Below are 12,200 nucleotides of genomic sequence, written 5' to 3' on the forward strand. Positions count from 1 at the left end.
CACTGTGCTGCGAGTGCCTGGCTTCCTTGGTAATGTTAAATTGGCTTTTTAAAGATTTTATTTTTCCAATGAGGTGGTTTTTTTCCCTGACACTTGAGAGAAACTTTACCTTTTCTTGGGAATCAGAGATTAATGGAAGCTGTGGCCATGTAACAGAGTTCAGTGTTTTCTTGGTAAGGTAAATAGATTCCGTGTTTTGCAGTTCTCATGGTTTTTCTGTTTTCTGATTTGTAGCATATGGCCCTGGCTGATTTCTCTTCTGAACAGCTTCCAGCCGCATGAAGAAGATCTATCCAATAATAATGGTAAGGATGCTTCTAGTCTGTGCTGTAAAGCGCTGCAAATGGTGTTTTTCCTGATGTTATGAGGAATTGCAGTTGAAGAGCAAATAAGGGAGCAAGTTGTCTTCTAGTGTTAGTGCATATGAATACTTTGCAAATGCTGTTTCTTCATGCTGAGCGGACTTTACTTTACCATTCCTGAGCTCTCAGGTTGCAGGGTGGACCAGTACAATTGAGCATGTTAATTATACCTTATGTAGTGACCTTGCTGAGATACCTACTTATGATACTGTACTCAGTGCTTTCATGCTTTCTTTACACTGTTTGTCTGTTCACCAGCAACCCCCCTTCCAGAAGAATTTGAGCTGCAAGGATTCTTGGCTCTGAGGCCCTCGTTCAGGTGGGTGACAGCTGAAGGAGACTGTACTCTTACTGATACCACTACTTTGATAGACATTGTCCTGTTCTCTACCGTATCTTATTTATGAATACTTACTACTGTATGGATTGATGTAGGTGTCTTTTCAGAACAACTGCAGTAGTCATTGTAGCTAAACTCTAGGGAAAGTGATGAGCTTGTAATATTGCTCATGACTTTTTTGGTTTTCTTCTGTAGTCTTCCTACTAGTGAATTGAAAGGGAAGAATTTGAGAAGTGAGGAAAGGAATACTTTTACATTAAAACTTCCTGATGTGATTTTACTTTGCTGTTTTTTACTCTTTTTTTAACTGTATCCCTGTACATGTACAAATGCTGACTAAATGTCACACATATTCATTCAACTGTTCTGTAATCTTTATCATCACACAGATGAGCTTTTTGGCCTTCTGTTTTAAAAAACCAACCACCAAACCTCTTTAATGTATAGCTGCATCTTAGCAGAAAATTATATCTGTGAATCGGGCATCTTGTAACAGTCATGTTTTGAATAGTAGCTGGTGAAATTTCACAGCTTATAGTAGAGTGTCGCTGACCAGTTGTCTTTCTAAAGAAATACCATGTTGCAGAGGGTAATGGTGTAATTATTTTTCCCTCTCCTATGTCAAAATTAGAAACTTGGATTTTTCTAAAGGCCACCAGGCAATTACGGGAGATAAGGAAGGGCAGCAACGTCGGATACGGCAGCAGCGCCTGATCTTCACAGGCAAATGGATTGCTGATAATCAGCCAAGGTAATTACAAGTAGCTTCTCGGTGTTTCATTTGCTGCTGTAAGCTTAGTTAATGCAGGTACCAGAGTAGAATGTTATTTTTCTCACTATTCAACACGGCAATTAGGTATAATATAAATACGAGATGCTGACAGCACCAATAACATGTTGTGTGGGTCAGCAGCCATTGCTTCATAGAGTGGTTATGTTAAGGAATGTATTTGGAATAATGTGCTTGCTTTTCAATTCCCTTCTGTCTTTTCCAGGTTGATTCAGTGTGAAAATGAGGTAGGAAAGCTGTTGTTTTTGACAGAAATCCCAGAACTATTACTAGAGGACCCTAGTGAAGCCAAAGAGAGTCTCGCCTCGCAGGAAACATCTATTGCAGAGCCGCTATCTACAGATGGGAGCCCTGGACTCAAATCAGTTCTGTCCTCTGGCAGAAGCCTGAACAACAACTGTGACACAGGAGAAAAACCAATGGTCACCTTCAAAGAGAACATCAAACCACGGGAAATGAACAGAGAGCAAGGGCGAGTCTATCCCCCTAAAGATGTAGGTAGGGAAAGGCGGGACTATAGCAAAGGAATAGTAGCCAATAAGAATGATGCGAAGAAGGATAACAATAAAAGAAAGAACGAGACCAAGAAATGTGGCTTGGATAAGATGCAGGAAGCAGGAAAGCAGAACGTGGCAGTTCAGGTAAGCTTTTAGATCAAAGGGGTACTGCGTCTTAGGCGGTACAATGCTTGTGTCAGGGCTGTGACTGCTTGTATAGAGTATGGTAGAGTTGAGGTCTCGCTGTGGGCCCTGCAGGGACAGCTAATGCACCAAAAAAATAGAAACACAACTGTCTCAAAGACCAGGTATTGGTGATCTTTGGGTCTCTGTCCTTTTCCTTGATGCTCTCTTGATTTGTTGGGGGGGAAAACACAGGGAGCAATGAAAGGTGATTTTGCTGTATGAACCTTCTTAAAAAATCCAGACTTCTGTCTGTTGTTCCACAAATTATTCAGGCTGCGAAGGCTGTTCGCATGGCCAGATCACAGTCATGCTCTTTCTCGTACTGTGGTCTGTTGTGAAGGAACTGGGTACTCTGCATTTTCAGTTCAGTTGACTTGTGCACATTCAACAAATTGAATACATCGCAAAAACACCAAATTGTATATGTGAGGTAAGATCCTCTGTAACGTGTGTGCAGTCAGGTGGCCCTCTGTGGAAGTCAGGAAAGACACACTGCTCTTAAACCATGTATCTCTCTGTGCTCAGGTGCTTGCTCAAAACTGTTGGCTTCATATCAGCTGCTCTATCAGTTATATTTTTTTGAAGCATGCTTTTTTCCTCTGTTTCTGTGAGCATTATGTACAAAAATGCTTACCTCGTGAGTAAATAGTGAATTTACTGGTCTGACTTCCATCAAGTTGTAGAAGATAAGGGTGGAGAGTTTCAGGGTTGATCTGATCTGTAGCTGGATGGTTTGGCTGCATCTCAGCCATTGCCTGATGATGTCTGGAGGCATTTAGTAATAGCAGTGGAGACTCTATTATTTCCCTGGAGAAACTGTCAGTTCTTCACTGTTCTTGCAAGTGGAAATTATTTCCTAATGCGCTTTATCTCCCTTGCTTCTGTGTAAACCTACTACTAATTTCCGAAACTGGTCTGCAGAGTAACTTAAGTCTTCCTCTTTGCAAATGCTCTGAAGGCCTGTGCAATTGAGGTCTTTTTCTTTTCCTAAGCTAGACAAACCAGCTCTTTCATATTTCCAGCTGGTGGTGTTAGGACCCTTGGCTCATTCTTGTTCTCCTCATTATTTGCTATTAAACATAATCATTATAAAATGGAAGTTCTGAACTGGCATTGTTATTCAGTTGGTTTTGCAGGGGTCCTACCAAGGCAGGTAAAAGGGTCGTAGCCTACAGAACCATGTGGCAATTGTTTGTGAGTCACCGCACAAGATTCTGATATCTGAAAGCCAATGTAGGTGAGTTAGAGTAGCAAGTTTCTTACTTATTTGTTGAAGTCTGGAATGTGGTTGCAGGCCTGAGCACAGCTCCCAGTTTTGGTATGTGTGCCCTTGAATTGGAAAAGAAGGACTTGCTGATAAAATACGCTGGATCTTCTGAGAAGTATGTCTAGTTTTTTTGGATAGGGAAGACATTTTAATTTTGACCCAGCTGATTTATCAGAAATTTGCTTGTCTTAGTCTTAAATGTTTACAAACTCAAGAAGAACTTACTGCAAACCCAGCAGTAGAAAAATATGTTTTTAGGTGGTTGGTCACTTTTCATCTATTGTTGAATAGAAATGCATTTTGACTTTTTAGTTGCATCAGCTGTGTTTGTTATGGCACCTATTCCCATGAAATGCCTTTTGGATGCCTTTTGGTTTGTATAGTTTGGTGGTCTTACTTATCCAGACCTACTCCAGAATATGGGGAGGGTTTGATTCCCACTCTCTGAGAAACCAGTGTAGGTTTTGTATCCTTAGGTGGTTTGTGAGTGCTCTGTCTGCTTTGGCCTTCAGGTTTTATCTCCTCCATAGTTCGTTGCCTTCAAAAGCCTAAATGCTACAAATGTTGCAGCTCCTACTTAGCAAAAATGTTAGCGATATTATACAGAAGTAATCAGTCCTGTTTTGCAGATAAGTAGAAACCTGGGTGCTCTGAGGCGATTATGAAAGTGTGACATAGGTTGACTCTCTTCTCTCTAGGGAAAATAATGTTAGATGCCGAGGAAAGTTTAATGCAGACTTACTTGAGGTGTAACTTACTTTTCAGAGGTCACTGTGATGAAATAGTGCTTCTCTCAAGCACTGCGTAGGAGAAAGTAGTTGGTGGTGTTGACACTTTTTAGGTGAGATCAGGTAGAAGTGTGGAAGCAACTGAAATTTGTCTGTCTTGATTGATGAATTTTAGATACTTAGGTTTTAAAAGTTAACTACAAGTCATGCAGGGTGGGGGGAGGGCTTTTGGAAGCAGTCTTTGGTAATGTGCTACGGCAGCTTTGAGTTTATGGCAGACTGGAGCTCATGTTTTGAAATCCCATGGCAGGACGAGTGTCTTTGAATTCTCTGACATTGCTATAAAAGAATGCATAGCTTTCAGTATGGGTTATAAAAACATTTGGCTTACTGTGCAGAAAAAAGGGACAGCATGATATAAGTTGAATTTATAGAATGTGGTGAAGGGTGAAGCTGTCAGTGAATAGATGTGACATGAGCAGGGGCTGCATCATTCGTGGTGCTTAGCATCAGCTAGAACCTTGAGGTAGAGTTCACTCCTGACTTTTTCTAGCGGGAAATCAAAAACATGCCCAAACCTCCCTTACAATCTACTTTTTAAATTAAATGCAAAAAATAAACCACTCTCCCATAACTTCTAAATGGGGACATTCAAATTTATTTGAAAACAAACTTGAGAAAACATTTGAATGCATCTACCCCTTTACCACTGTATTTTGGCAGAAAAGACCTGCCCTTTAACTCCTTTCAACTCAGCAGCACTAAATGTTGAAGTAAAGCCCACACGGTTTTGGTTTGTTTGGTTTGAATTTTTAAATTTGGTCTGTGATAAACCCCTCTCTTTCAATCACCTTTGAGGCTTGGCGTCAGGTCTGCTCCTGGGCCCTTTCTGTATTGCCCGGGTTCCTTGCTTGCTGTCTTTTTCCTGCCTGCTCCATCTTGCATTCCAGGCAGTTCTGCTGAGCTGAACAGAAAGGGAAAGTAGTCTTCCCCTCTGTCTTCCTCTCCAGGAAGACCCAGACCGCAGCAGACTCAGAATCAGGTAAACATTACATTACATTCTTCTCTCTGCCTTTAACTGGTGCAGCTCTTTTAACAGAACATACAGCAGTTACACAGTAAACTGAAAGAGGTTTAAACACTTCTGTAATTTGTCTTATATGCTCTTGGTCAAAAGAATTTCGTAGTATGCAGGAGTTGGTGCGTATATGTCACCGAATGGCTTAGGCTGAAAGTTCCCTAGGAAGAACATGGTAGTGTTTGTTTTTTAAGGTGCTGCAGGTAAGTACCATGAGTTAGGTTGAAGTAGTGCCCTAGGAGAAGCATAAGAGCATCTGCACTTTTTGTTTTGTTTCTAAGGCACTGCAGTTGAGCAGCATGGTAAGTTCTTTGTATGGTCTGAGGATATTATGATGTCTGCTTCCCACTCTCTCGCTAGAGAAGGAGCCTGTTGCATCTTCTGGGTAGATCTCCCTAGAGTGCTTTTGTGAGGCAAGGAGTGCCTGAGGACAGGCAGGGTAAACTGCCTGAGGTCAGTGAGGAGGGAACTGGGTTCCTGTGTTCCAAACCTCTCCCAATTACTTAGGGAAAAGAAAATAATCTCTCAGACAATCTGGGAGTTCATTTTTGGGCTTGAGACATGATGTGGGTAATTACAGGAGAAGTTGTGTAATTTCTTCTTACTTTTTTGTGTTAGGTGAAATCCCAGACAGAGATGAGGAAGACTCCGGTGTCTGAAGCCAGGAAAACACCTGTAACTCAGACTCCAAGTCAGGCCAGCAGTTCTCAGTTCATCCCCATTCATCACCCAGGAGCCTTCCCTCCCCTTCCTAGCCGGCCAGGTAATTTACATCATTCTTTTGAAGTGTGGTTTACTCTTCACTGCAAAGAAAATCTTGTAATAGTGGTTGTTACAGCCTCTGAAGGTGGGAGCTGTTTTAATGAACATGCATTCTCACATTGAGAGTCTTACTAAGTAGTAAAGAACGGGCATAGCAGAACTGAAATGAGATAAATAAGATTCCTTACGCTTTAGAATCGAGGTCTGTCGTAAAATCTGCCGCCTTCCTTCTTGTTTAGTGGGTGTGAGATCAAGGAGCTTCATGGTAGGCTGTTTCTGTAGTTAGTCAAAACATGACAAAGTCTCCTGCTAGCTGAGGAGGAAGTGTTCTCTGTGTCTGGGACTCCATTACAGAAGATCAATCACACTGCTTGCTTCTTTTAAAGCTCAGTTTCTTTTGTAGTGGTGCTCATGTTTCAGGCTGTAACTTGTGTGGTCTTACTTGCTGTAGTTGCCACATTGCGTGTTCCCATTTTGTTGTAGAGTGTTCCTGTCATACCTTGCTGTTCATGTTTGCTCACGAAATAGCTGGAAGCTGTATCTTCCCTGCAGCTGCTACATGTAGTTGCTGGATATAAGACAGAGGGACATCTTCCCTGCTCCAAAGTCAGCGTAAAATCTGGCCCGTGAGACACAGAATTAAAGCTTGCCTTCCAAACTTGTTTTCGTTGTGAACTACAGGAAAGGAACTGATCTTGTGGAAATGAGGATTTGTTTGCTTACCATCTGTCTCTGTCTAAATTAATCCAGAGACTGGTGATCCTCTGGGAAGAGGCAGTAGACTTATCGACTGCTTCTGTTCATTGCTCCAGAAGTTTAGTCACTGAAAATGTGTGTGTTTGAGGGGAAGGGAACTTTGGGAGTAAAGCATCAAAAAACCCAGAACAGTGAAGGAAAAAAGTAGAAGGGAAGAGAAAGTGGGGAGACTGACGTCTGGGGTGGGGGGTGGAAACATGTGACTCTCCCAGATACTGCCCTTGACTGACTGTTACCAGTGCCTGGAATATTGCAAGAGAACCTGAGAAAAAACTCTGGATCCCCCTGTGATCACAGCATGTGTGTGCAAGGGTGAGAGAGGACATTTGGAGTGCATGTATGCAAACTGGTGTTCCGGGTCCTCGCGGCCTAAATGAGCTAAATGAGCAAAATAGGAGGAGAAAGGAAAAACCAAACCACCAAATATTTTCTGGAGGGGAGCTATCTGCTCTGTCAAATTGTGCTTAAAGGTGCATTTTTATCTTTTCCAGGGTTTCCACCTCCAACCTATGTTGTTCCCCCTCCTGTGGCTTTCTCCATGAGCACAGGATACACCTTCCCAGGTGGTGTTTCTGTCCCAGGAACCTTCCTCCAGCCCACAGCTCATTCACCTGCAGGAAACCAGGTGCAAGGTGGGAAACAGTCCCACATTCCTTACAGCCAGCAACGGCCCTCTGGACCAGGGCCAATGACACAGGGACCTCAGCAAACACCACCTCCTTCCCAGCAACCCCTCTCATCTTTACCAGCTCAGGCAACAGCACAGTCCGCAAGCCAGTTACAGGTCCAAGCTCTGGCCCAGCAACAGCAGCAACAGTCCCCTACAAAAGCTGTGCAGGGCCTGGGGAAGAGCCCACCACACCACTCTGGATTCCAGCAGGTAAACTAGACTAATGCAATATGCTAAGCTTTGTTTAAAAATAAATGGCAACGTTCAAGACCTAACGTTCCTGGATTATACCTTTTCAAAACTGCCATTAAAGACCGTAAGTGTGGAATTTCGATCTGTGAACTTCTGGGCAAATTTTAGAAAAGAGCTGAAGTTTGGTGGGCGTGAACATACGGTTCTATAGCGGAGAGGAAGGCATCTACTGGAATGGGAAGGTGGTCACTCTTTTCTGTGTGTTTCTGTTTATAGACAAGGTATTGAAGGTGGTATTTCTGTCTCAGGCTTTTCTGGTTTCTTTGTGTGAGTAATGAGGACTGAATCTGAATCTTCACCCACACTCTCCAGTGAGCTAACTGGGTTGCAGTGTCAGTTCTGTCACAGATCTTAGTTTTATGCTCACGTTGTGCTAGAGATAATCTCCCTTCTGGCATGTCTGGACTTGATGCTGAGACCCTCCTGATGTTCTGGGCAGCAAAATGCTGGCTCCGTACCTTAGTAAAGGTGTTTATAAGGTACTGGGTTAGAGTAAGGATTATACTTGGCCGTTGGGGTAAAGTGTGACTAAGGAGTATTAGATGTCTATTGAGACTGTGAATTTTGGCGAATAGATCAGTAGTTAAATCAGTAGTAAATCAGAATGTTTGTGGAATATCTGTCACAAGCGAGCCAGACCAACAGTTTGAATGGAGTTAGGTGTTCAGTTAACGTGAATTGTTCCTGCTTGCTGGTGAAATCGTGTGTCTCTGCCTCAGTATCCGCAGACAGACTCATCGAAGCAGCTCTGGAACCCACCTCAAGTTCAAGGCTCACTGGGGAAGATCATGCCCGTTAAGCAGTCCTATTACCTGCAGGCCCAGGACCCTCTCAAATTATTTGAGCAGTCATTGCAGCCTCCTGTGATGCAACAGCAACCTCTGGAGAAAAAAATGAAGCCCTTCCCAATGGAGCCATATAACCAGAACCCCTCAGAAGTCAAGGTGCCAGAATATTACTGGGACTCTTCCTATGGCCTGGCTGACAACAGGGTGATGGCACAGCAGTCTAACATGGACCGCAGGGGAAAGCGGCAAGGAGTCTTCCGCCCAGAGCAGGATGCTGTCTCCAGGATGACCTTTGAGGTAAAGATCCATGCTATGAGTGGTGAAAACCAATGAGACTCTGATACTCCTGACAACTCTAGGAGTTTCCCTGTTTCAGGAATGCCCTGTAGCCCCAAGTATGTCTATGTGAGCTTGTTTAGTAGGGAGCTGGGTATCAGTAAATGGGATTCCAGCAGACAGCGATGAGTTCTCCATTTTAGTTGGCTGTATGTGAGATCCGGCTGTTGAAGATTTGGTTTCAAGTAGGTGTAAGTCTTGTTCAGTGTAGTTGTGACATTGATATTTGCACTGTGTCTGCCAGGCCAAGAAACATGGCAGCTGATAGTTTTGGGGAACATTCTTGTCTGGCAACTGATGAATACCATTAAAGCCATCCAAATAATTGCAGTTGAATTAGTACCCTTTAGATGAATTCTTAACACTTGTGTAGTATCTTGAGTGCACTGAATGGCTGAGGCTGTAGTAGTCAGATTGAGAAGGGTAGGAGCAGTCTTGTTTTGGATTTTTTTGTTGTTGTTGTTTTTCCTGTAAATCCCACCACACAGTGAGGGAGCTGAACGAATTCCTTAGCTGTTGGTTGAATTAACGGAATACTTTGCTTCTGTTCATGCAGTTGTGCTTTGTGTTGCCGTTTATAAAACCTGCAATATTTGTTATTTATTAACAGTCCAGGAGTTGTCTGTGAGTGCTTTTGGTGATGTTTATAAGGAAACTTAAACAGAGGCCTCTTTAAACTTTTGGTCAGGTGTGCCTCTGTAAATGTGCTCAGTATTTTCAGGTCAGCTGAGATCCCTTGGCTTATCCTTCAGAGAGAAAAGCCAGACAATATACAGGAGCCTGATTCTACCCTGATACCAGGTTGTGGTTTTTAGATGGAGACAGGGTCCAAGCCTTGTTCTCATCACTAAAAGGGAACCCTTACCTGGCCGCCAGCACAGTGCAGTATGGACAGTAGCTGTGCTCGTGATGCTTGTGTTCTAAGCATCCCTCACAGAAATCAAGAAGTTGAGTTTGACCAGCACTTTGCAGGGTTTTTTGGCCCATTGGTCTGGTCGGCTGTACGTTGGTGTAGCAGCCGTTAGCAGTGGAAATAAGTCTTGTGGGATTTAAATTCCACAAATAGAGGAGGGAAGAAGATGCAAACATCATTTTACTTGAAACCTAAATTACTCACAGGTCAGCTGTAGAAGAATAATTGTAAGATTTCATGTTCTCTGTCCTTGAATGTGAAAAGAGGTTTGATATTTGGCATGGATGCAATAGGAAGCACATGCTCCACTAATAAAAACTATCTGCCCATCATTTTGATGGTGCAGCTCTGCCCCCAGCATGCTTTAGGTAGGCCATGTGGCTAGTTATGTTTTCTGCTCAGCATTTTCTGTGTACTTCAGCACACTTCTGCTGCACCACTTTTCTCACCTTGTGCCTCTGCATGCCGCCTTCTGCATTTCTCTTGCTATTTGCTCTTGTCCTGCTGTGGCTTAGCCCCTCCTCGCTGTCTCTTGCTGTTCTCCTTTCTGCCTTCTCTTGTCTCACTGTACTCATTTCTGTCACTAGGACCCCAAGAGCTCCCCTCTGCTTCCTCCGGACCTGTTAAAGAGTCTGGCTGCCTTGGAGGAGGAGGAAGAGCTGATTTTCTCTAATCCTCCTGATCTTTACCCAGCTCTGCTGGGGCCTCTCGCCTCTCTTCCTGGACGAAGCCTCTTTGTATGTATTTGATGTAATACTGCTGCTTCTCACTCTTAACTGGCATCTCTTTCTTCTGTGAAATTACAAGAAATGTGGAAATCCTCTCTCCCCCCCATCCCTGCTGTCCATTTCCCTGCCTCACCCTTGAGCTAGTCTTCATAAAAGAGCTCAGACCAGCTGAAGGCCCATGGTACAGCTCTTGGGCTGAATCCAGGCCTGCTAATTTGTTCAGAAATCAGAATAACAGTGGGGATTTTTGTAAGTACAGTCCACAAGAGAGATGTTGGTGCATCATTTAATGCACTTGCTCTTCTGCAGTTGTATGGGCTTAGTAATTAAGGGCAAGGGGGAGCACAGATTCAGCTGTGGGAAGTCTTCAGAAAAACTGTGGCTTATTATAGTCTGCATTATATTTAATTCACAAAAATGTCTGAAAAGCAGAGGGAATCTGCTCTACTAAATGCAGAAGAGATTGTAAAAGAGCAGGATGGCTTTGGAAGAAAATTGCAAGCAACTGGCTAAGTAATCAGTAACTCCTGTGGAGTTACAGACGACTCCTCCCCCATTTATGAATTAAAACCTTCCTAGTTCACTAGCTTGGAGGGTCCTAGAGCTGCTGAATTTGTGAATTGCCTCTGAAAATGCAGTATGCCTTTCTAGTATGGCTACAAGCACGTTCATTACATACTAGTAATTCAGATTAGTATAAGTAACAGAGTCATTTGTTACTCTGCGCAAAATCTTTGATTAATTCTATTCCTCAGTTATTTGACACACCATCCCAAGGAGCCAGTAGCAAAACAGACATCCATTTCTGTCTCATTAGATACCTTTGCTAAGAAACTAATAGCTGCTTTTTCAGCAGCTTCCTTTGAAGCTGCTACTGCTGCTGTCTGCCGATAAATGGAAGGAAATTCTTCTCTGTGCAAGCTGTGTGGATATGCAGAGTGTGAATTTTGTCTGCCTTTTAGAACGTGCTTTCAAAGTAATGAGTTGTCACTTTGAAAATCTAACAAGCGAGAAACTGCTTGCCAGGAAAATGGGGCTATTTGTCTTTGGCTTACAGGATAAAAGCAAAGATATTCCAGATACCGAGACCATGTTAAAGAGAGAGACATGCTAGTTCAGGTTTTGGTTGTTTGAACAATAAATTTTAAAACATCTGACATGCTGATCTGGTATGAGTGCAGGAGAGCTTTTATTTGGAACAAGACTACAGCTTTCATTTTGGATCACACACAGTTTTACTTATGGCTTCACCAATTCTATGGTGTTCGTTGTCCACCAGCTGAGCTTTGTAATTTTTCTTTGATTTCTGTATCGATGAGAACTGATCCTATTTCTTCCCTAAATAGGGTTGTTTTAGATAAACTGTTTTTTCACTGCTTAATCATTGTAAGAACCAAAAAGAAAGCTGAGAAATATTATGCTGGAAATAACAACTGCATGAGAGAGGGAGATGTAGATGATGGGAAAGGTCATGGTCTGTAATATCTTAACAGGGGAGTTTTGGAATCTCCGTTCTAAACACTGGAGGTGGATTTTTTCCTTCCTCTCTACAGTCATTGGTGAAAATGAGAACATGCTGAATGAAACTTAGACTGTTTAACTCAAAAATCACAGCGCTTGGCTGCTCTTTCTGTTTTAAGAATGTCTATGAAGCAGGGATGCTCTCAAGCTGAAAAATAGTCTGTCGGTAGCAACATACAAGAGTCTAATTGTGTTTGAGGAAGTCCTCTGGTCACCAGGAAGGATC

General features: G+C 42.8%; 1 protein-coding gene across 6 annotated transcripts in view; it reads left to right on the forward strand.

Annotated features, from left to right (window-relative positions):
- The window catches only part of SMG7 (SMG7 nonsense mediated mRNA decay factor), a 53,925-nt gene that overhangs the window by 36,138 nt on the left and 5,587 nt on the right, over positions 1-12,200 (forward strand). For 4 of the 6 annotated variants that reach the window (XM_037404844.1, XM_037404845.1, XM_037404843.1 and 1 more), the window contains 8 exons: positions 235-305; positions 621-681; positions 1,334-1,453; positions 1,698-2,133; positions 5,867-6,011; positions 7,258-7,646; positions 8,408-8,773; positions 10,313-10,462. In XM_037404844.1, the coding sequence (XP_037260741.1) occupies positions 235-305; positions 621-681; positions 1,334-1,453; positions 1,698-2,133; positions 5,867-6,011; positions 7,258-7,646; positions 8,408-8,773; positions 10,313-10,462 (1,738 nt within the window). The remainder of the gene's footprint in view (positions 1-234; positions 306-620; positions 682-1,333; positions 1,454-1,697; positions 2,134-5,866; positions 6,012-7,257; positions 7,647-8,407; positions 8,774-10,312; positions 10,463-12,200) is intronic. The other 2 variants (XM_037404848.1, XM_037404849.1) reach the window with 2 other exon arrangements.

The sequence above is a fragment of the Falco rusticolus genome, chromosome 11 (genome assembly GCF_015220075.1).
Source record: "Falco rusticolus isolate bFalRus1 chromosome 11, bFalRus1.pri, whole genome shotgun sequence".
NCBI classification, from domain to species: Eukaryota; Metazoa; Chordata; class Aves; order Falconiformes; family Falconidae; genus Falco; species Falco rusticolus.